Source organism: Salvelinus sp. IW2-2015, linkage group LG19, assembly GCF_002910315.2.
Source record: "Salvelinus sp. IW2-2015 linkage group LG19, ASM291031v2, whole genome shotgun sequence".
NCBI lineage: Eukaryota > Metazoa > Chordata > Actinopteri > Salmoniformes > Salmonidae > Salvelinus > Salvelinus sp. IW2-2015.
In genome coordinates this window covers 9972346-9994259 of record NC_036859.1, presented here as the reverse complement: position 1 = coordinate 9994259, position 21914 = coordinate 9972346, and the positions used below count along the sequence as shown (strand labels likewise).

Below are 21914 nucleotides of genomic sequence, written 5' to 3'. Positions count from 1 at the left end.
GTGTCTCTGATCTCCAGGACTATCTCTGACCATCCCCCTGCCCATCATTCCTAGTCTCTCTTCATTTGTCTCCCTCTAGGTAGCGGACTGTCATTCAATCACTTCTTTCTTTTTCAAACTCTCCATCTTTCACAATCCTCTTCTTTACTGAAGAAGAGGTGGGGGGGGGGGAGTCTGTTCCTCTCCTCTTATGCCACCTACTTTTAACCTGCCACACAAACACGCAGATGCAGGCACACGCACGCACACACACACTCATGCACGCATACAGGATCGGTCCCTTACTCTCGTCAGCCCTGTCACCTCAACAGCCGCTCTAATCCCCTCCCACCTTATTACACCACCACACACACACACACACACACACACACACACACACACACACACACACACACACACACACACACACACACACACACACACACACACACACACACACACACACACCACATCCAGAATTAAGCCCACCCCCTCTCGCTCACTCTGCCCTGTTTCCAGCTCCCCATGTGAGAGGTTTTTAATAAGGGGGCTCAGGAGTTGGTCTTGCTCTGTTCTGGGTGGTGGGGATCGGAAGTCCTTCCTCGTTTTTATCAAATTATTTATTTTTATTCTTTTTTTTAACCATTGAAACTATATTAATTCCCAAATAAGTAAGGAAACATGAATTGGAGCTGGGTGGTTGTGGCAGTCCTTCTGTCTTGCGGGGGACCGTCATGGGTGAGGAGGGTTTGGACTTCCCTGAGTACGATGGCACGGACCGGGTCATCGAGCTGACTGCCAAGAACTACAAGTCTGTGATGAAGAAGTATGATGTGGTGGTTCTGTACTACCATGAGCATCCTGGAACAGACACCTTTCCCAGAAACAGTTTGAGATCGAGGAACTGGCCCTAGAGTGGGTCAGGGACTGAAGAACCTGTTCAGGGGCTGGGAGGACTTGGTCAGGAGAGTGGGAGGACCGAATTGTGTGGCTAGAAGGCTGGGTCAGGGGGCTGGGAGGACTTGGTCAGGGGCTGGGAAACAGGTCAGAGGGACTGGGAGACTGGATCAGGGGGCTGGGAGACAGGGTCAGAGGCTGGGAGGACTTGGTCAGAGGGCTGGAAGGACTTGGTCAGGGGGCTGGGAGGACTTGGTCAGGGGACTGGGAGGACTGGATCAGGGGGCTGGAGGACTTGGTGAGGGGGCTTGGAGGACTGGGTCAGAGGGCTGGGAGGACTTGGTCAGGGGACTGGGAGGACTTGGTCAGGGGACTGGGAAGACTTGGTGAGGGGGCTTGGAGGACTGGGTCAGAGGGCTGGGAAGACTGGGTCAGGCATTTGGGAGGACTCCGGCAACTGGGTAGGGGATGGTGAGGAGAGGGAAGGGAAGGGGTAACTGGGAGGTAGAAGTGGGACACAGTGCCTGGGTAGGGATGCACCATCTCTGCTATAATTGATCAATGCGTTGAAGCATTAACGACTGTGAAAGAAGTGTGTAATAAGGGCTAGGTGGATACAGACAGCATTGACAGGTAACTAGTGTTGTTGTTAAGGGCATAACAACTCAAATGTGACCTTTGCGACAATTTTCCCAACAAAGATGATGATGATGATGATTGAAATTAAGATGTTCAAGGCAAGAGATCAGAAGCAACAGTTGCAAGGGTCAGACTATTAAATTGATTTGGACAAAGTTCATTACATTTTAAAGGCTTTTTAGAGGCTGAATTGGTCATCAAGGTAGATGGGTAGAGGCAGATGAGATATAGTCCATGGGCCTGCAGAAACATTTGTCCACTCTGGGGTGGCAAATGTTTGATGGTATTAAATTGTTCCCCACAAGCCCCTGATCAAATATATATATGATAGCCACTCCAAAATAGTATATTTTTTCGTTTGTCACACACTATATATATATATATATAGTTGCTGATAAAGGAATGTTCACATGCTTATTGAAAACGACTGTGTCAAACACCAATGACATTCTATTGGGTGGATCTCATCTTAAAAACCATGTAATTTGGTACATTTTTGCTAACAGATCTAATGATTTACCTAGACTGGCACATCATTGAAACAATGTTACAAAGCCAGACAGATCAAAATCTGGTAGCGTATTGGTTTTATAGTTGCCACCTGTAATAGTACTCAGCAGTACTCAGCTAAAATAAAAGGTGTGCACTGTCATTTGTTGAGTTGTCCCAGCAAGTTAACACAAATATTTAGGTAAACACAATCATCTCTAATCTCTTCTGTCCCTGACCATCAAGATTTTAAAATGATGCTCTCTGACCTTCAGGTTAGATTTGAAATGACACAATGACTATGGGGTTGAAGTGCAGACTGTCAGCTTTATTTTGAGGGTATTTTCATCCATGTCACGAGAATCGAACTTTCTGTAAGTAGTCCCCACATTTTAGCGGACCAAAAGTATTGGGACAAATTCCCTTATATATGTTTTAAAGTAGTAAAAAATTAAGTATTTGGTCCCATATTCATAACACACAATCACTAAATGAAGCTTGTGACTCTACACATTTGTAGGGTGCATTTGCTGTTTGGTTTAGTTGTGTTTCAGATTATCTTGTGCCCAAGAGAAATGAATGGTAAATAATGTATGATATTTGTGCATCTGTATTTGTGCACTTTCTCACTCATCATTATTCACAATTGATTTAAGATTATCCGTAATCAGGTTAGCATCCACATTAATGTAGAAGTGTTTACAAACACATTCTATTCTTATTTACAATTAAAGTGATTCCAAAATGACACAATACTTTATTTACCATTCATTTTTATTGGGCACAAAATAATACTTTTTGGAGCTTACTTTATGTTAGCTAATCACTTTAGTGCCATTAGTTCAGTGGCTGGTTGACGAATTTAATAGAAATTATTATAAAATCCAGCTTTTTAGCAATTGGGCCATTGCTGATACCCTCGACAACCCTCAGCAGCCACTAATAATGCATATTTCAGTAGACCCTATACTACAATATACATGTTTTACATAAATAGTGTAACAAGACACCATCTATAAAAGGCTGTAAACCTAAGGCTTTAATACTTCACCAGCTATGTAAGTTGATGCCCTCATCAGGCAGTTTGTTAGAATGTTATGTCGGAATACAGTGTACATGACAGGTTTCAAGACATAGATTCTATATTTAATTATATACAGCACCAGTCAAAGGTTTGGACACACCTACTCATTCAAGGGTTCTTTATTTTTTCTATTTTCTACATTGTAGAATAATAGTGAAGACAACTATGAAATAACACATGGAATCATGTAGTATCCAAAAAGTGTTAAACAAATCAAAATATATTTTACATTTTATTTTACATTTTATTATTATTCAAAGTAGCCACCCTTTGCCTTGATGACAGCTTTGCACACTCTTGGCATTCTCTCAACCAGCTTCACCTGTAATGCTTTCCCAAAAGTATTGAAGGAGTTCCCACATGAGGTAGTCACCTGGAATGCATTTGAATTAATAGGTGTGCCTTGTTAAAAGTTAATTTGTGGAATTTCTTTCCTTCTTTGAGCCAATTAGTTGTCTTGTGACAAGGTAGGCATGGTAAACAGAAGATAGCTCTATTTGGTAAAAGACCAAGTCCATATGGGTGGCTACTTTGAAGAATATCAAACATAAAATATTTTTTGATTTGTTTAACACTTTTGGTTACTACATGATTCCATGTGTGTTATTTTATAGTTTTGGTGTCTTCACTATTATTCTACAATGTAAAAATAAAGAAAAACCCTTGAATGAGTAGGTGTGTCCAAACATTTGACTGGTACTGTATATGTGTGTTTCATACCCTATATATATAATCATTACTACAAACCAGTGAACGATCCTGTTAAGAGTAATATAGACACATTTTTTTTGTTTGAAAATAAAATATAGATAAATTAGGAAACCAAATACTGACCAAAACGGTCTCATGAATAGTGTTTTTTGCTAATATTTTACAAATATTATATATTTAGCAAACCTGGCTAAATTGGTTGTGTTATCTGCATATCTATAATATATGTTTTATTATCATTAGGCATATTCCACCTATTATTGAAAGAATTGTGGCAATGACAGACCAATCCAATTAAAACCAATGGAGCTAGTTGGCGGCCATATTGGAAAATGTGTACCCTATGGTTAAATTAGCAATAGCTAGGCATCATTGTTTAGACTTTTCCTAGCTTTATGTATTGTTTGGTACACATTTTGCAAAAATGGTTTAGCTGTATGTCTTTGCTGGACGTGATGCATTCCAATGGGATTTAATATAGGGTGCAATGTACGGGGCAGGTTTCACCTCATATTTCTTGATGTTAGCACAATTTATAGAATCATATTGCGTATTGTTTTAATTATTAGACATCAGTGAATGCTTCTAGAACATTTTCTAAGTGTTTTAATCTAATGTATTTTAAACGGATAATAAACTCAGCAATTCTGACATGTTTTTACCACTATTCTGGTAATAATTTGCTAAATACATTTAACTGACATACTTGGGACATCCTCACTGTAACACATTTTAAGCCATTATTGGTCTTATTACATCAATCATTAAGTTATGGCCATGCAAAATGTTACCTTTTATTAACTAGGCAAGTCAGTTAAGAACAAACTCTTATTTTACGATGACGGCCTACCGGGGAACAGTGGGTTAACTGCCTTGTTCAGGGGCAGAGCAACAGATTTTTACCTTGTCAGCTCGGGGATTCGATTCAGCAACCACTAGGCTACCTGCCACCCCAAAATGCAGTTCCTTTCCAATGAAATGAATGGCGGCCATCTTGAAAATAGGCTCCTGGGACTGATCATTGACAAAATCTATGATGGCTCTATAAACCTAAAAAACAACAACAATGGCTCTCCTTGTTCTGTGTGTAATTTGGTGTAGTTATCATCTAGGGTACCATGTGATAATAGAGCAAATCTCAATACTGTCCATTCTGGCTCGATATTCCCCAAAATGAATACATGTATGACATTTGACCCCACCCCCGCCCCAGGTGGGCCCATAGATATGTCATTACCATTCCAATTGTTTCATACCTTATGAAGGTAATAACATGTCAATTGCCTTGGATTGAGAAGATTGTTCCCTGATAATACAAAATTACATTTCATACCCTCAATCCTGTTGGCCCAACTAACCGCATAGGGGTCATAACATATAATGCAGTGATAGCCACATTTAGCTACCTCCGACACATGGCTATCATAGCAAAATATGGACAAATTTGTTACATGTGGCCCTCTGGGCCATGGACTAATAGCAACAGGAATGAATAATCAGCTGATACTATACATTTTCAATTGAGCGCTACTGCCTGATGGGAAATGTAGGGGGTAGCATATTGACCCACCTGCTGATCCAGGAATCTCTTGGTTGCTGGAAATGTCCCTGAGATGTATTGTTTTAAGACTGACTCATGGTTTTGTGGTCTTAGATTAAATGGGATAATGGTATGGATGGGCATGTCTTTGAGGAATGGTCAAACTGTCTATGTCTCAAACATGACATGGACAGAAGTAGCAGGACCTCAAGTCATCAGCTGATCTGATTTACAATCCATCAAAAAATAATCTCCTTCTTCCTAACATCTATCAGAAATGTACATTACTGAATATTCTGTACATATTGGTATGTTGAGTTGATCCAGATGTGTGTACATGGGCATATTTCTATGTTGATATGTGTGTGTGCATGTGTGTGTGAGTGAGTGTAAGTGTGTGTCTCTTTATGTGACCCTGTTCTTTGAAGTACGCCCCTCACTACATAGATCACACACGCACCTGCCCTGTTTCTCTCCTTGATTTACAACTGGCCTGCCATGTCATCATCTCATTTCAACAGTCTCTGATAGTTACACAGTAGGTCTGCTTCAGAGTCCAGTTCCTCCATAAAAAGAAATAGACTTTCACCCAAATAAATAAAATCAGTAATTATATTTCCATGGCTTCACCACTCCATTGTAAATCAGTTAGAGAACTCCAAAATGTCTATACGTACAGTGAGATATTTGGAGCTATTCCTTATTCACTCACATCTGTTGGTGGCGTGTAGTCTAGCAACTGAAGGGTTGCCATTTCAAATCCCGGGTCTGACGGGAAAAATCTGTCACGAAGTGAGTTGGCAACCAGAGGGTTGCTGGTATCAAAACTTTGATGCCATTGCCTGCTGCAGTGCCCTTGAGCAAGGCACTTAACCGCCCACAACAACAGTTCCCTGGAAGCCCAGTGTGGCACCCCACCACACCTCTCCACAACCTGTATATGTACAGTGTCTATCTATGTATGTATGTATATGTACACTGTGTGTACAAAACATTAGGAACACCGGCATTTTCCATGACATAGACTGACCAGGTGAATCCAGGTGAAAGAAATCAAGTGTAGTTGAAGGGGAGGAGACCGGTTAAAGAAGGAATTTTAAGCCTTGAGACAATTGAAACATTGATTGTAATATGCTTGCCATTTACAGGGTGAATGGGCAAACCAAAATATTTAAGTGCCTTTGAACGGGGTATGGTAGTAGGTGCCAGGCGCAGTGGTTTGAGTGTGTCAAGAACTGCAACGCTGCTGGGTTTTTCACACTCAACAGTTTTTTGCGTGTATCAAGAATGGTCTACCACCCAAAGGACATCCAGCCAACTTGACACAACTGTGGGAAGCATTGGAGTCAACATGGGCCATCATTCCTGTGGAATGCTTTCGGCACCTTGTTGAGTACATGCCATGACAAATTGAGGCTGTTCTGAGGGCAAAAGGGGGTGAAACTCAACATTAGGAAGGTGTTCCTAATGTTCTGTCCACTTTCAGAGGGGTTGGGTTAAAAGCAGAAGTCAAATTTCAGTTGGAGTAATCTTAATCTGAGCAATATGGATGTCAAGAATGTGTGCATGTGTGCATTGTTAATTATTTTTGTCACCACAGTAAATGTCAACCTTTATTTCAAATAACCATGTTAGGAGGCATGAAACATTATCTCATTCAGCAGTGAGACCCATAGGCCCCCTGGATGGTGTGAAACTGAGAAGAAAAGGCTGTTATGGGACTCCCGTGTGGCGCAGCGGTCTAAGGCACTGCATCTCAATGCTAGAGGTGTCACTACAGACCCTGGTTTGATTCCAGGCTGTATCACACCCGGCTGTGATTGAGAGTCCCATAGGGCGGTGTACAATTGGCCCAGTGTCGTCCGGGTTAGAGTTTGGCCGGGGTAGACCGCCATTGTAAATAATAATTTGTTCTTAACTGACTTGCCTAGTTAAATAAAGGTTAAATAAAAAAATATAAATAAAATATTGACTGGTGATAAAGCAATCAGTACATTTTTTAAAGAAGTGTATCTCTCAGCGCTGACAAGGACTTCTGATATACAGGGCCTACCGTAGAGCCTGCCGGTTTCTTTTGTCATGAGCTCTCAAATCCAGCTCTGCCTAGTTAAAGAAATGGACCAACTTTATAGGACTGCAACTTGACTACTTTGGACTACAACTCCCTGAAAGAGAAACACAACACAGCTCTGATGGTGGAGAATCTATTTTGAGACTGTTGCCTCTTAAGGAGTTGTATGGTTTTGTTTTCCTTGGACTCATTTAATCAACAGGAGATGGAATAATCAACAAATAGAGCAAAGTCTGATGGAGATATAAAACACCTTTTGGAATTGGTGCCATGACAAGGTGCCACAGTTGGAAACAAACACTTCAGGAAACGAACACGTGCATGTGTGGGTGTGTGTATTTGCGTGCGTATTTGCATGTACGCAGGTGCGTGTGAGACATATGTCTACTCATCAGGGGGTTTTGATTAATGATATGTTAATCATCATCTGAGAATGCGTGTTCACCCCCCCACACTTTCCTCTTTATGTTATAGACATTGAGGCCTAGCAGTACAGCAGGTTTTGGCCCCAGTACTGCGGTGTCGGCTAACTGGGCTGGCTGACTGACAGCTGCATTACTGTAACTGTCAGCAGATCCTAGAGACTTGAGCGTCACCAGCACCTTGCCAAAATAGTCCTGGGTCGGTGTGGCTTTGGGTCTATATTTATATAGTGCTGCTGTTGTGGCTGTTTGTGCATCCTACAGTGCGTTCTGAGTATTCAGACCCCTTCCCTTTTTGCACATTTTCTTACGTTACAGCCTTATTCTAAAATGGAGTAAATCATTGATTTTCCACATCAATTGACAAACAATACCGCAAATTGACAAAGTGAAAACAGGTTTTTACATAAGTATTCAGACCGTTTGCTATGAGACTCAAAATGGAGCTCAGGTGCATCCTGTTTCCATTGATCATCCTTGAGATGTTTCTACAACTTGATTGGAGTCCACCTGTGGTAAATTCAATTGCTTGGACATGATTTGGAAAGGCACACATCTCTCTATAAGGTCCCACAGTTGACAGTGCATGTCAGAGCAAAAACCAAGCCATGAGGTCGAAGGAATTAGCCATAGAGCCCCGAGACCGGATTGTGTCGAGGCATAGATCTGGGGAAGTGTACCAAAACATTTCTGCACCATTGAAGGTCCCCAAGAACACAATGGCCTCCATCATTCTTAAATGCAAGAAGTTTGGAACCACCAAGACTCTTCCTAGAGCTGGCCACCCGGCCAAACTGAGCATTCGGGGGCGAAGGGCCTTGGTCAGGGAGGTGACCAAGAACCCGATGGTCAATCTGACAGAGCTGCTGAGTTCCTCTGTGGAGATGGGAGAACCTTCCAGAAGCACAACCATCTCGGCAGCACTCCACCAATCAGGCCTTTATGGTAGAGTGGCCAGACGGAAGCCACTCCTCAGTAAAAGGCACATGACAGCCCACTTCGAGTTTGCCAAAAGGTACCTAAAGGACTCTCAGACCATGAGAAACAGGATTCTCTTGTCTGATGTAACCAAGATTGATCTCTTTGGCCTGAATGCCAAGTGTCACGTCTGGAGGAAACCTGGCACCATCCCTACAGTGAAGCATGGTGGTGTCAGCATCTTGCTGTGGGGATGTTTTTCAGCGGCAGGAACTGGGAGACTATTCAGGATCGAGAGAAAGATGCACGGAGCAAAGTACAAAGAGCTCCTTGATGAAAAAGTGCTCCAGAGCGCTAATGACCTCAAACTGTGGCAAAGGTTCACCTTCCAACAGGACACCGACCCTAAGCACACAGCCAAGACAACGCAGGAGTTGCTTCAGGACAAGTCTCTGAATGTCCTTGAGTGGCCCAGCCAGAGCCCGATCGAACATCTCTGTAGAGACTTGAAAATAGTTGTGCAGCGGCGCACCCCATCCAACCTGACAGAGCTTGAGAGGATCTGCAGAGAAGAATGGGAGAAACTCCCCAAATACAGGTGTGCCAAGCTTGTAGCGTCATACCCAAGAAGACTCGAAGCTGTAATCGCTGCCAACAAAGTACTGAGTAAAGGGTCTGAATACTTATGTGAATGTGATATTTCAGTTTATTTTATCTTATACGTTTGCAAACATTTCTAAACCTGTTTTTTATTTGTCATTATGTGGTATTGTGTGTAGATTGATGAGGGGAAAAAACAATTTAATCAATTTTAGAATAAGGTTGTAACGTAACAAAATGTGGAAAATGTCAAGGGGTCTGAATATGTTTCAAATGCACTGTATACTGCTGTGTTGCTTCTTACAGAGTACATACTCAATCTGGAGCATCTAGATTCAACTCGGATTGCTGTTGGTTTGATCACTAGTATGCTGTGTATCTTTTATATGTATAGGGTAGATAGAACATTGTTAGCTGGGCCTGGGATCTTTTGCCCTGACTCCCCTCTATGCGGAATAGTGTTGTAGGCTAGATAGTAGTGTCATGACATTATGTGAAACGAATGTGCTGTGCACTCTGTTTTGGTCTATTGCTGAGAGAGAGAGTGTTCTCTAGGTCAGTCAACGGGAATAGAAGAGGAGAGCATGTCAGCTCTTTTAGATCCCTTCCCTGATTTGTCATAAAGCAAACTCTCCCCTTGCAGTCAGGCAAGAAATCTGTCCTCTTGTCAACTCATGGCCCCACACAGCAACCTTATATAGCTGTAGTAATCTGTTTGGCTAAAAGCCTTCAGCTGAGTTTAGCCCTCAATCTGTTTATCAGGCATATCTAGGCCCTGACCCCCTTAGGTCCTCTTCATTTGAATACCCCTCCCCATGACAAATATGGACAGATAACCCACTGGGCAAAGACGTCAGTTCAATGTCTAGTTTTGATTTATATTTGATTGAGTGGTCAACTAATGTGAAATCAACAACAAAAATCGAACCATGTCATTGGATTTAGGTCAAAGGATGGGTGAAAGGTTGATGACTTTTCCACGTTGATTCAACGTCATCAGATATGTTTCTGTTGTTGAAATGACATAGGAACAACGTTGATTCAACCAGTTTGTGCCCAGTGGGACGTGTCTACAGGGTAAAACCTATTAATCTGAGAAGTAAATAGTGTGGATACTGAAAATCAACTTTCCTGGGACAGTCTGCTATTATACTATTATAACACTTTATAATAATTCAGCTCTGATATTTGGGCCACTCTTTTCTATTTACTCAGAACTAAAGATTCTCTAAACAGGTACATAATATCAAACTGCATAAAAAGACACTATTGCTTGCATCCTGCGGTTACTGGCTAGGATCTATAGGCATACAGTCAGTGCCAGGCCAGCTATTATCATTGCCATGCTGTCGAACATGACAGGAACATCCCTGGTTATGGAACTTTGATATGCAATAAAAGTAACTGAACAGAAGCACTGATAAATGGTCCTTCACGCCAGTCTGTGTATGTATGTTTGGGTGCCTGCACCTCCTTTATGAAGTGTGAGGAGAGATCTGTGAAAGCAGGGTTGCACCTGTTGCTATCCAAACACCAAGTTACCCCAACACAGTCTGCAGAACTGTTATCCCGCCCCCTCTGTATGCATGCCACAGATGTGGCAACATCATTGGTTGAACTGGTTGTCAGACATAACGGTCAAGTTTCACACAGATTTAGAAAGTGCACGGACAGCGCTCTGAGTCCCAGGCTTTTATGGTGTTGGAACTGGAGGGTAATATGTGTGAAATAAGACAAGACATAAGAGAAGACAACAACATTTTTGTTTACTTTAGTGTGTACACAGTAAACTGAGTATAACACCTATCCCTCCAGCAAACCCACAAAACTGAGGGTGTGGAAGTGAATGCATATATACATGTCCTTACAGAACACTGATAAATAAACCTGGAAAACAAACTCCCCATAAGTCCTTATAAGTTGTCCATACATGGCACAGAAGATATTCCTGCTCAGGCTTAAGTGTGCCACTGTATGTCTTCAGTTATATGACATATTATCTTATTTCACAGCTTGCAGCTCAGGTCCTTGACGACCTTGACGATGAGGAAATTGGATTCTGCCTTGTTGATGAAAAGAAGGGCAGTATTGTTGCTAAGAAACTAGGTAAATACACACTGAAATGGACACTATTACCTTTATTCAAGATTGGTTTGATTATTTAAGGTTCTGATGTCAGTTATGACGAAATGTTATCATCTTTCAACATGATCCATCTAAGCGTCACCACTGACCAGGTGGACAAAACTACCTAATAAACTAAAACTACCTGACCTGTCTCACAGGATGCATCTCAATAGTCATAAGTGGATTCCTCTCTGCGTCTTGCCTCCTTCATCTGCACCGATCAGGAAACATACTATAAGAGAAAGCAATATGGTTGACGCCCGTCACCCACTGAGACATCACCTTTTTAATTATTTCATCTCCGTGATGATGAAGGAAAGGAAACAACGAATTTAAGACACAAAACTATTGAGATGCACCCCTTGTGTCACTGTGCTAAGGCAGCCCATAAGAAAGCCTGACCTCTAGTGGATTTAAGGGTATATGTAACCCCTGAGTAGAACTTCTGTTTTCTCCTCAGGACTGGAGGAGGTCGACAGCATCTATATCTTCACCGAGGACGAGATCATTGAGTACGATGGGGAGCTTGCTGCAGACACAATTGTGGAGTTCATCTTTGATGTACGTGAGAATAATGTCACCCAGTTATGCCCTCTTTTACCTAGCTGCAATTTGTAGAAACAGACTATTTGTCCACTACTGATATATCCTGTACTGTTTATTTCTCTTTCCCCTCACCATTATCTCCCTCCACCATGCATCTCTCTTTTACTCTGTTCTAGGTTCTTGAAGACCCAGTTGAGATCATTGAGAAAGATGGGGAAGTTAAAGGTTTCCACAACAATGAGGAGGACATCAAACTGGTGGGCTACTTTAAGAGTGAAAAGTCTGAACGTAAGAATCTATAATCTATTCCTTTAACATTGTAATTTCGCATTGTTTTTACTGTATGGTATAAGTCTGCTCATGTGTATAATATTTTATGGATAAAACAATGTATTTATAGTGTATTTGTCAAGTAAATATTGGAATTATTAAGATATTTAATAAGGTTTTAACAGATGCCTGTAACATTTCAGATTATTTGGCCTATGTGGACGCGGCTGAGGAGTTCCATCCACACATCAAGTTCTTTGCTACATTCACTCCCAAGGTGAACAACCTACCCACTAACAACTACATCCTAAAAATTACACCGGAGCTGTACTCTACTCAAAAAGTAGCCCATTGCTCTTTCTGACCAATCCTCTGTGTTCCAGGTTGCCAAAGATCTGGGCCTGAAGGTGAATGAAGTGGACTTCTATGAGCCCTTCATAGATGAACCCATAGTCATCCCTGGAAAACCCTACACAGAGGAGGAACTTGTTGCGTACATTGAGGATCACGACAGGTGAGATTAATGAACACAGTGGCCAGAATGGCACAATATACACTACTTGACCAGAAGTATGTGGACACCTGCTCGTCAAACATCTCATTCCAGAATCATGGGCATTCATATGAAGTTGGTCCCCCCTCTTGCTGCTATAACAGCCTCCACTCTTCTGTGAAGGCTATCCACTAGATGTTGGAACATTGCTGCAGGGACTTGCTTCCATTCTGCCACAATAGCATTAGTGAGGTTGAGCACTGATGTTGGTCGATTAGGCCTGGCTCGTAGTCGGCTTTCCGATACATCCCAAAGGTGTTGGAAGGAGTTGCGGTCAGGGCCCTGTGCAGGCCAGTCAAGTTCTTCCACACCGATCTCGACAAACCATTTCTGTATGGACCTCGCTTTGTGCATTGGGGCATTGTCATTCTGAAACAGGAAAGCGCCTTCCCCAAACTGTTGCCACAAAGTTGGAAGCACAGAATCATCTAGAATGTCATTGTATGCTGTATCATTAAGATTTCCCTTCACTGCAACTAAGGGGCCTAGCCCGAACAATAAAAAACAGCCCCAGACCATTATTCCTCCTCCAAATTTTACAGTTGGAACTATGCATTGGGGCAGGTAGCTTTTTCCTGGCATCCACCAAACCCAGATTAGTCCGTCGGAGATTGCATGGCTGTGTGCTCGATTTTATTCACCTGTCAGCAACGGGTGTGGCTGAAATGACCGAATCCACTCATTTGAAGGGGTGTCCACTTTCTTTTGAATATATAGTGTATGATGAGGAGACCCAAGCATTTTGTCCTGGCTGTGTGATTTGACCTGTAAAAACGCCAGGCCCTATAACTAGGTGTAAAGGGAATTTTCAGGTGATCAAAATCAACAGTTGCAACTGAGAGACACCTCCAGAGATAATGTCTAACGGGCCTCTTGGAGACAGTACTAAATGTTCTCTAAACATCAACCCGAGAGGTTTGTACCGAAGTCAAAACAAAAGACAGTGACTTTGCCAGCTGCTACAGAATCACAGTGTGTCCTCGGTCCTTGTACCTTCAGTAGCTCTGGCGTCAATCATTATCAAACGATAGGAGAATAATCCATAACATTCAGCAACAAGTCTAGCGACCACCAACCCATACACAAATTGTGTGTCACAAATAGAGCACTGGAAATCATGTACATTGCAGAAAGGGAAAACACAGAAAATATGCTAAGCAGTAGAATCCCAAATTTTAAAAGTGTAAACTTCCTCAATGAACAATAAAAAATATATTGCGTCCTATTTCTTTGCAGACCAACCATGAGGAAGATGGAACCAGATAACATGTATGAGATCTGGGTAAGCTATACAAACTATTCCCATAAAAATCACCCTACAAAACAAAATGGAAGCATACCTCCCCAATTGTAATTGATATCAAGCTAAGTATTTCTGTGGCCTAAATGTGCAGATACTGATGGAAATATACTTGTAGGTACTCACTGGGCACAAACAGGTTGAATCAGTGTTGTTTCCATCTGTGGCCAGTGGGTAGACTATATGTATTTATCATGGATCCCCATTAGCTGCTGCCAAGACAACAGCAATTCTTCCTGGGTCCAAACATATTAAGGCACTTACATTACATATTAAACAGTACATCATATAACATTATTACACCACTACATATCTACATGTACTGTATGTGTGTGTAAAGTGCGTGTGCTAGCGCTTGTGTGCGTATGCGTGTGTCTGTACCTTCCTGTTTGTCTCTTCACAGTTCCCGCTGTTCCATAAGGTATATTTTTAATCTTGATTTTTAAATCTGATTATACTGCTTGCATCAGTTATCTGATGTGGAATAGAGTGCTATGTAGTCATGGCTGTATGCAGTACTGTGCGCCTCCCATAGTCTTTTCTGGACTTGGGGATTATGAAGAGACCTCTGGTGGCATGTCTTGTGGGGTATGCATGGGTGTCCGAGCTGTGTGCTAGTAGTTTAAACAGACAGCTCGATGCATTTTATATTCCCCATCTCACTTTGCATACTTTTCTTAGGAGGACGACATCAATGGCGAGCACATCATTGCGTTCGCAGAGGAGGACGACCCAGGTACAGAACCAAAGGAGCAACTAATGAGTCAATAGGACTGGGTAGAGGAGGAAGGAACCATTTTCAGCAAGAGGGGTTTCATAAGGCTTAATTTGCATTTAACCCTTGACCTTTGACTTCCCAGATGGTTTTGAGTTTCTGGAAATCCTGAAGGAAGTAGCAGAGGAGCACAATGATAATCCCAACCTCAGCATTGTCTGGATTGACCCAGATGATTTCCCCCTGGTAAGATCATGGTCATGGCTGGCCACTTATCAATACAATAAGATCCATCTATCCAAAGATATGAGATTCTGATTGCTGTTGCTTTCTTCCTGGAATATTATCCTCCCTCATTAGCTTGTCCCATACTGGGAGAAGACCTTTGGAATTGACCTCGGCTCTCCCCAGATTGGTGTTGTGGATGTTGAAGATGTGAGTAACGTTCCTGTTATGATCCAAATTGTCATGTACGAGGAGCCTTGTGGTTCCACTAGCATAAAAAAAAATCCAATTGTCTATTTTTGGCACCAAATTACTTTGTGTATCTCTATAGGCTGACAGTGTATGGATGGAAATCGACGATGATGACGACCTGCCAAGCGCAGATGAGCTTGAGGAATGGATCGAAGATGTTCTGTCCGATGAAATTGATCCAGATGATGATGATGATGATGATGATGACGATGATGATGACGATGATGACGACGACGACGATGATGACGACGACGACGATGATGATGATGATGATGATGATGATGAGGACGACGACGATGAGGACGACGACGACGACGATGATGATGATGATGATGATGATGATGATGATGATGAGTAAATTGTTGATGTCATCAATGTATAAATCTGGCCAATATAACATAATCTGGCCAATCAACATCATCACCTTCCTCAAATCTTACTTGTCCTCAGTTGAAATAAGTCATTAGGTTAAATCTGTAAACTCATATGGACATCTTCATGTTTTCAACAACCTCACTCAGAGCATCTTGCAAAAAGATTGTTCCATTTCCCAAGCTATCCTAAACTCCTTTTGTTTTGAATTCATAAAATACACTACTTCTCAGTCCCAGTAAATGTTTTATTCACACCTGTAACTTTGCCATCCGTACAATATGAAAAGGGAAAACATAAAACATTGATTTAGAAAATAATATTTTCACAACTGAATTATTGGATATTCACTAGCACTTAACCTAAAAACACCTAATGCTTCTGATTTTATATTTCAAACAAATAGAAGGGTTAACTCTGTTGATGCATTTTAAGTCTAAGGCCATCTGTAAACTTGTTGTTTGGATGTATTTTATTTGGGTTTTATTTTCTCTGGAATAAACGTTCGCCCCTCTCCCAACTCTCCCAGTAAAATCCAAGGGTGCAAGCCGGCTTTTCCTGCAGGTCATAGGTCATACCAGCCTACTCAGTTAAATTATTGTAACTTTACTTGAAAAGGGCGGTTAGCTTTTTTCTTCTTGTGCACTGAAAAGTGCTGTAAATCACATGGATGTTTTCTACTGATAAAGAAATATAACAACAACAGTATTCTATTTTTTTAAACAAGAAAACTTAAACATACTGTAAAGTCTTAAAATAAATGACAGCTTGGAAAAAGATACAAAAATGACTAGTGTTCTGGATTCTTGTGCGCATGTGTGCTCTTGTGTGCGAGAGAGAATAAACAGTCATTTCTATTATTTGTCATGCTTTGAAACTGTACCATAAAACTATAAAAGATCAAAGAAATATGTCTCACTGTTAGAATTATTTTATTTTATATGACATGATAACATATTACCATATTACGCACCACGATTTCCCGGAAATAAGGTGAATTTGGCGCGAGCCGCTGAGCGAAATTGATGATGGAACGTCAGAGACACGCCCCTAGCTTCTCCTACCATGTGGTTGATATAAACACAGTTCACTTTCGTGACAAGCTTTTTGGCTTCAACATTTGTAACATTTTCTTAACTGTGCGCTCATTAACAGCTGTCAGCATGTCTGTGTCGGTCGACGTGAATTTTCAAACCCAGATTGTGTCTGTTTTGGATTCACTTACAAAAGTGGCCGTCGTGGAAATAACGAAACTGTTCGAGTGTCACTTCCCAGCTACAGGAACCACCGTTCTCATTGAAGGGCGGACAGAGCAAAATGAAATCCTGCAAACGGTGGACTCTGTCAAAAAGTCAGGCAAGAAATGTTTTCGCAGTATCGGAGTTCAAGTGGATGAGGAGTTACCTGGTATATGAAAGTGTTACTTCATCACACTGTAACGTTGTTGCTGTTAAGATCCCAGTGAAACATAGTTTACAATCTCATCAAACGGATCTTGCTGCAGGATACTTTGTTGCAACTAGCAAGTAGTACAATCATGTTCTAGCAATTAGGATACTGCAAAATATAGATGACTGACAAAATGTCAACAAACAACATTTGAGGCAAAAAATAAAGTTATGCACAATTACTGATTTATTTAATCTTTACATTGTTATTCATGTCAGTGCTGATCAAACCAATGGAATGTTTGTGTGCTTTGCTCTCCCCCCCTTCCATTCCCTCTAGCCCCAAAACAGTGCTCCTTCTCAAAGCTGAGCAGTGGTTCTTTGAAAAGGAGCAGTGAGGAGGAGGGTCCTGCACTTCATATCACCCTGCTGGAGGCTAATCAGCCTGCTGACCTAAAGTGCTATGTTCTAGAAGACAAGGTCAGTGTTTGGGGTTAATGTGATTTGTGAACCATAAGATGTATTTTGTGTTTGTTAAAATAACCCATGGCTTTTTGACCTGTAGTGTTGGCTAATTTGAGTTGCTGACACCTGTATTACAAGAGCTAAGTAGTTATATTTTTGGCTTGTCATCCATCTGTCAGGATGTGGAGATGGTGAAGGGGAGCAGTCTGGAACCAGAATCCCCAACAACCACTGAGCCAGAAGGAGAACAAGTTATCTATTCCAGTAAACACATTAATTCTAGGTGGCGGTGAAGCTATAGATACATAAATACAGTGGGGAGAACAAGTATTTGATACACTGCTGATTTTGCAGGTTTTCCTACTTACAAAGCATGTAGAGGTCTGTAATTTTTATCATAGGTACACTTCAACTGTGAGAGACGGAATCTAAAACAAAAATCCAGAAAATCACATTGTATGATTTTTAAGTAATTCATTTGCATTTTATTGCATGAATTAAGTATTTGATCACCTACCAACCAGTAAGAATTCTGGCTCTCACAGACCTGTTAGTTTTTCTTTAAGAAGCCTCCTGTTCTCCACTCATTACCTGTATTAACTGACACCTGTCCACACACTCAATCAAACAGACTCCAACCTCTCCACAATGGCCAAGACCAGAGAGCTGTGTAAGGACATCAGAGTTAAATTGTAGACCTGCACAAGGCTGGGATGGGCTACAGGACAATAGGCAAGCAGCTTGGTGAGAAGGCAACAACTGTTGGCGCAATTATTAGAAAATGGAAGAAGTTCAAGATGACGGTCAATCACTCTCGGTCGGGGCTCCATGCAAGATCTCACCTCGTGGGGCATCAATGATCATGAGGAAGGTGAGGGATTAGCCCAGAACTACATGGCAGGACCTGGTCAAAGACCTGAAGAGAGCTGGGACCACAGTCTCAAGAAAAACCATTAGTAACACACTACGCCGTCATGGATTAAATCCTGCAGCGCACGCAAGGTCCCCCTGCTCAAGCCAGCGCATGTCCAGGCCCGTCTGAAGTTTGCCAATGACCATCTGGATGATCCAGAGGAGGAATGGGAGAAGGTCATGTGGTCTGATGAGACAAAAATAGAGCTTTTTGGTCTAAACTCCACTCGCTGTGTTTGGAGGAAGAAGAAGGATGAGTACAACCCAAGAACACCATCCCAACCGTGAAGCATGGAGGTGGAAACATCATTCTTTGGGGATGCTTTTCTGCAAAGGGGACAGGACGACTGCACCGTATTGAGGGGAGGATGGATGGGGCCATGTATCGCGAGATCTTGGCCAACAACCTCCTTCCCTCAGTAAGAGCATTGAAGATGGGTCGTGGCTGGGTCTTCCAGCATGACAACGACCCGAAACGCAGAGCCAGGGCAACTAAGAAGTGGCTCTGTAAGAAGCATCTCAAGGTCCTGGCGTGGCCTAGCCAGTCCCAGACCTGAACCCAATAGATTATCTTTGGAGGGAGCTGAAAGCGACAGCCCCCGAAACCTGAAGGATCTGGAGAAGGTCTGTATGGAGGAGTGGGCCAAAATCCCTGCTGCAGTGTGTGCAAACCTGGTCAAGAACTACAGGAAACGTTTGATCTGTGTATTTGCAAACAGAGGTTTCTGTACCAAATATTAAGATCTGCTTTTCTGATGTATCAAATACTTATGTCATGCAATAAAATGCAAATGAATTACTTAAAAATCATACAATGTGATTTTCTGGATTTTTTAGATTCCGTCTCTCACAGTTGAAGTGTACCTATGATAAAAATTACAGACCTCTACATGCGTTGTAAGTAGGAAAACCTGCAAAATCGGCAGTGTATCAAATACTTGTTCTCCCCACTGTATATTTGTTATAAAGGGTTGAGGTTACCATCTAACAACTATTTTATTTTCTATCCTCTAGCCCCTGTGTATCCAAACCACCTCTCTGGTACTGTTCAAAGCTCCCAAATTAAGCAGAAACTCCAGACCCTCAAGACAGAATCAGAGAACGGAATGAACACAGAAAGGGTGACTAAAGTCATCTGCCAAATGGTCCCAAAGGCAGAAGAGCAGTATTCAACACCACAGCCTAATTGTAAAGAAAAGCCTACCCAGGTGGAGCCCCAGCAGGCCAGTGTCAGCACCGCAAAGGAGACCGCCTATAGCTCGTCTTCCTCAGATGGGGCTTTGGCTCCTGAACAGGCTAAGAGAAAGTTGACATCTATGGGTGCATTGGACCAGATGATGATGAGGAAGAAGGTGGATTTCAAGCTGGACCATATGATGAAGAAGAAGGTGGATTTCAAGCTGGACCAGACCTCCCTGGAGCACAAATTGACGAGGGCCTGCTCGGTGCTGCTGGTGAACCTGCTTTTGGTGCCTGGAGACAAGAACTCTGAAGGGAAGAAGGCTAATGGGAGCAACTGTCACAACAGCAAGAGGTTCCCCATGCCCAAGGACCTCAAAACCCACCAGGGCCTCCACACAGGCCGGCGCCTGTGCTGCTTCACTCAGTGTGGGAACGGGGTCTGGCGGCTTCAAAGCGTCCTCTCTCCGGTCTGCTCTTACGGCTGCAAGATCTGCGGGAAGAGGTTCAAACGCAGGAAGATCTTGAGGAGGCACGAGCGCTTCCACAACGGGGAGAAGCCCTATTCATGCTACCAGTGCTCAAAGATGTTCGCCCTGCGGAAAAGCCTCCGCAGGCATGAGAGGTTCCACACGGGGGACAAGCCTCACAGCTGCCTCCAGTGTGGGAAAAGCTTCCGGCTTAGGGACAATCTGAAGGCTCACCTGCGCTTTCACACAGGTGAGAGACCTTTCACCTGCTCCTTCTGCTCCAAGAGCTTCAGAATCCTCAGGAACCTTGAGGAACACAGCGTTGATCACTTGGGAGTGACAGCGAAGTAGCTCACTTTCCGACAGAGAGCTGTGCCTAAGCATTAGCACCTAGCAGCCTTTATCGGCTGGTTGTGTAAGCCGCATTACAAAGCTTATCTACCTCTAACTGAAACTACTAAATGTCCATTCCTCATTTATAACCTATCGTTCAGCATTTGTTGTTTTTGAAAGATACTATGATTGTAAATAACCATTATGACGGAAGATGGGGACAGTGGAAAGATCTGAAATGAGGCAGTCAACCATCCTGCGTAGGTTTGGATTGTCCAGAATGATCATCTGAGTAAAGCTTTAGTGGACACTGATGTTATTAATAGCCATAATGTTTTTCCAGACATCGATTATGCCTAGTCCTAAACCAAAAAGTTATTTAAATGGAGATTTTCTATTGAGCATGCTGGACTAGGCTTAATCTGGGTCTGGAAACTGGCCCTAGGTCTTTACACTGTATTTCGTTGGCCAAAACACAAGGGACATGGAACTGTTGCATGTCTCTTTGAAGAATACATAGTGTTGTACATTGGCCAGGGCTGAGATTAGTTTGAGGTCTTTCTCAGACAGCAATCTGTTTTCATGATACATCTTTTCACTTTGTAGTAAATACAAACAGATTGTTCCTTTGTGTATTTTGGTTTGTAAGTAGTTGTAAAGGTAGGCTTAAATTTGCATGTTTGTTTTATACTTTTATCTTGAACCAGTATGCCAAATACTATAGTAATGCAGCAACTGTCTCTTCTCTTTGTTCATAGTGCTGTTTTTGTCAGGAAAACACCCTCCTTACTTTTTCCTGTGTTGACGTCAGGGAAGTTTATCTAAAGACACATGACTTAGTTTAAAATAAAAATAATGGGAAGTATGATGCAGCCTTTAATTTTGCAAATATACATTTGAATGTTATCTGTAGAGAGAAGTTATTTCATATATCATTTTTGATTGAAGCTGATTTCTCTGGCTTGTGATTTGCTGCAGATGTTACAAATATGACTACATGGCTTTTATTTTTAATACAAAATTGTTTTAACCCTTAACACTTATCTGTGTTCCAATTAAAAATATATTATTTTGGCCAAGAACCTGATGGTCACTCTGACAGCTTGTCCTTGTGTGGTATTGTGTGTAGATTGAGGGGGGAAAAAACGTTAATCCATTTTAGAATAAGGCTGTAACATAACATGTGGGAAAAGTCCAGGGGTCTGAATACTTTCCTAATGCACTGTAATTCCCTGCATCTGCGTGAAAAGGTCTGTTTTATGGTATGTACTGTGGTTGGCCCTTTTGTCTGGCAAAAAAACACCACTTGTATTATTGGTTTCACTAATGCCTTATAAAAATTGACACATCAGAAGTGTCTGGTTGTGTGAATCTCGTCTCTTTTGTTACAAAAGTTCATGTATGTTACTGTAGTTTATTTTATAGCTTATAGAAAATTTCCAACTCCAAAGATATAA

At 42.0% G+C, this 21914-nt stretch overlaps 1 protein-coding gene and 1 pseudogene across 2 annotated transcripts; both read left to right on the top strand.

The window, feature by feature from the left end:
- Positions 1-489: 489 nt before the first annotated feature.
- Positions 490-16619, top strand: LOC111979308 (calsequestrin-1-like; annotated as a pseudogene).
- A 98-nt stretch (positions 16620-16717) lies between these two features.
- On the top strand, positions 16718-21828 carry LOC111979301 (uncharacterized). Of its 2 annotated transcripts, none has more exons than XM_024009759.2 (4): positions 16718-17066; positions 17439-17578; positions 17743-17827; positions 19490-21828. In XM_024009759.2, the coding sequence occupies exons 1-4, from the start codon at positions 16736-16738 to the stop codon at positions 20473-20475; spliced, it is 1542 nt and encodes a 513-aa protein (XP_023865527.1). In that variant the 5' UTR covers positions 16718-16735; the 3' UTR covers positions 20476-21828. The 2 variants fall into 2 exon arrangements, with proteins under 2 accessions (XP_023865527.1, XP_023865526.1); XM_024009758.2 differs by having other exon boundaries at positions 16719-17117.
- Positions 21829-21914: the final 86 nt, after the last annotated feature.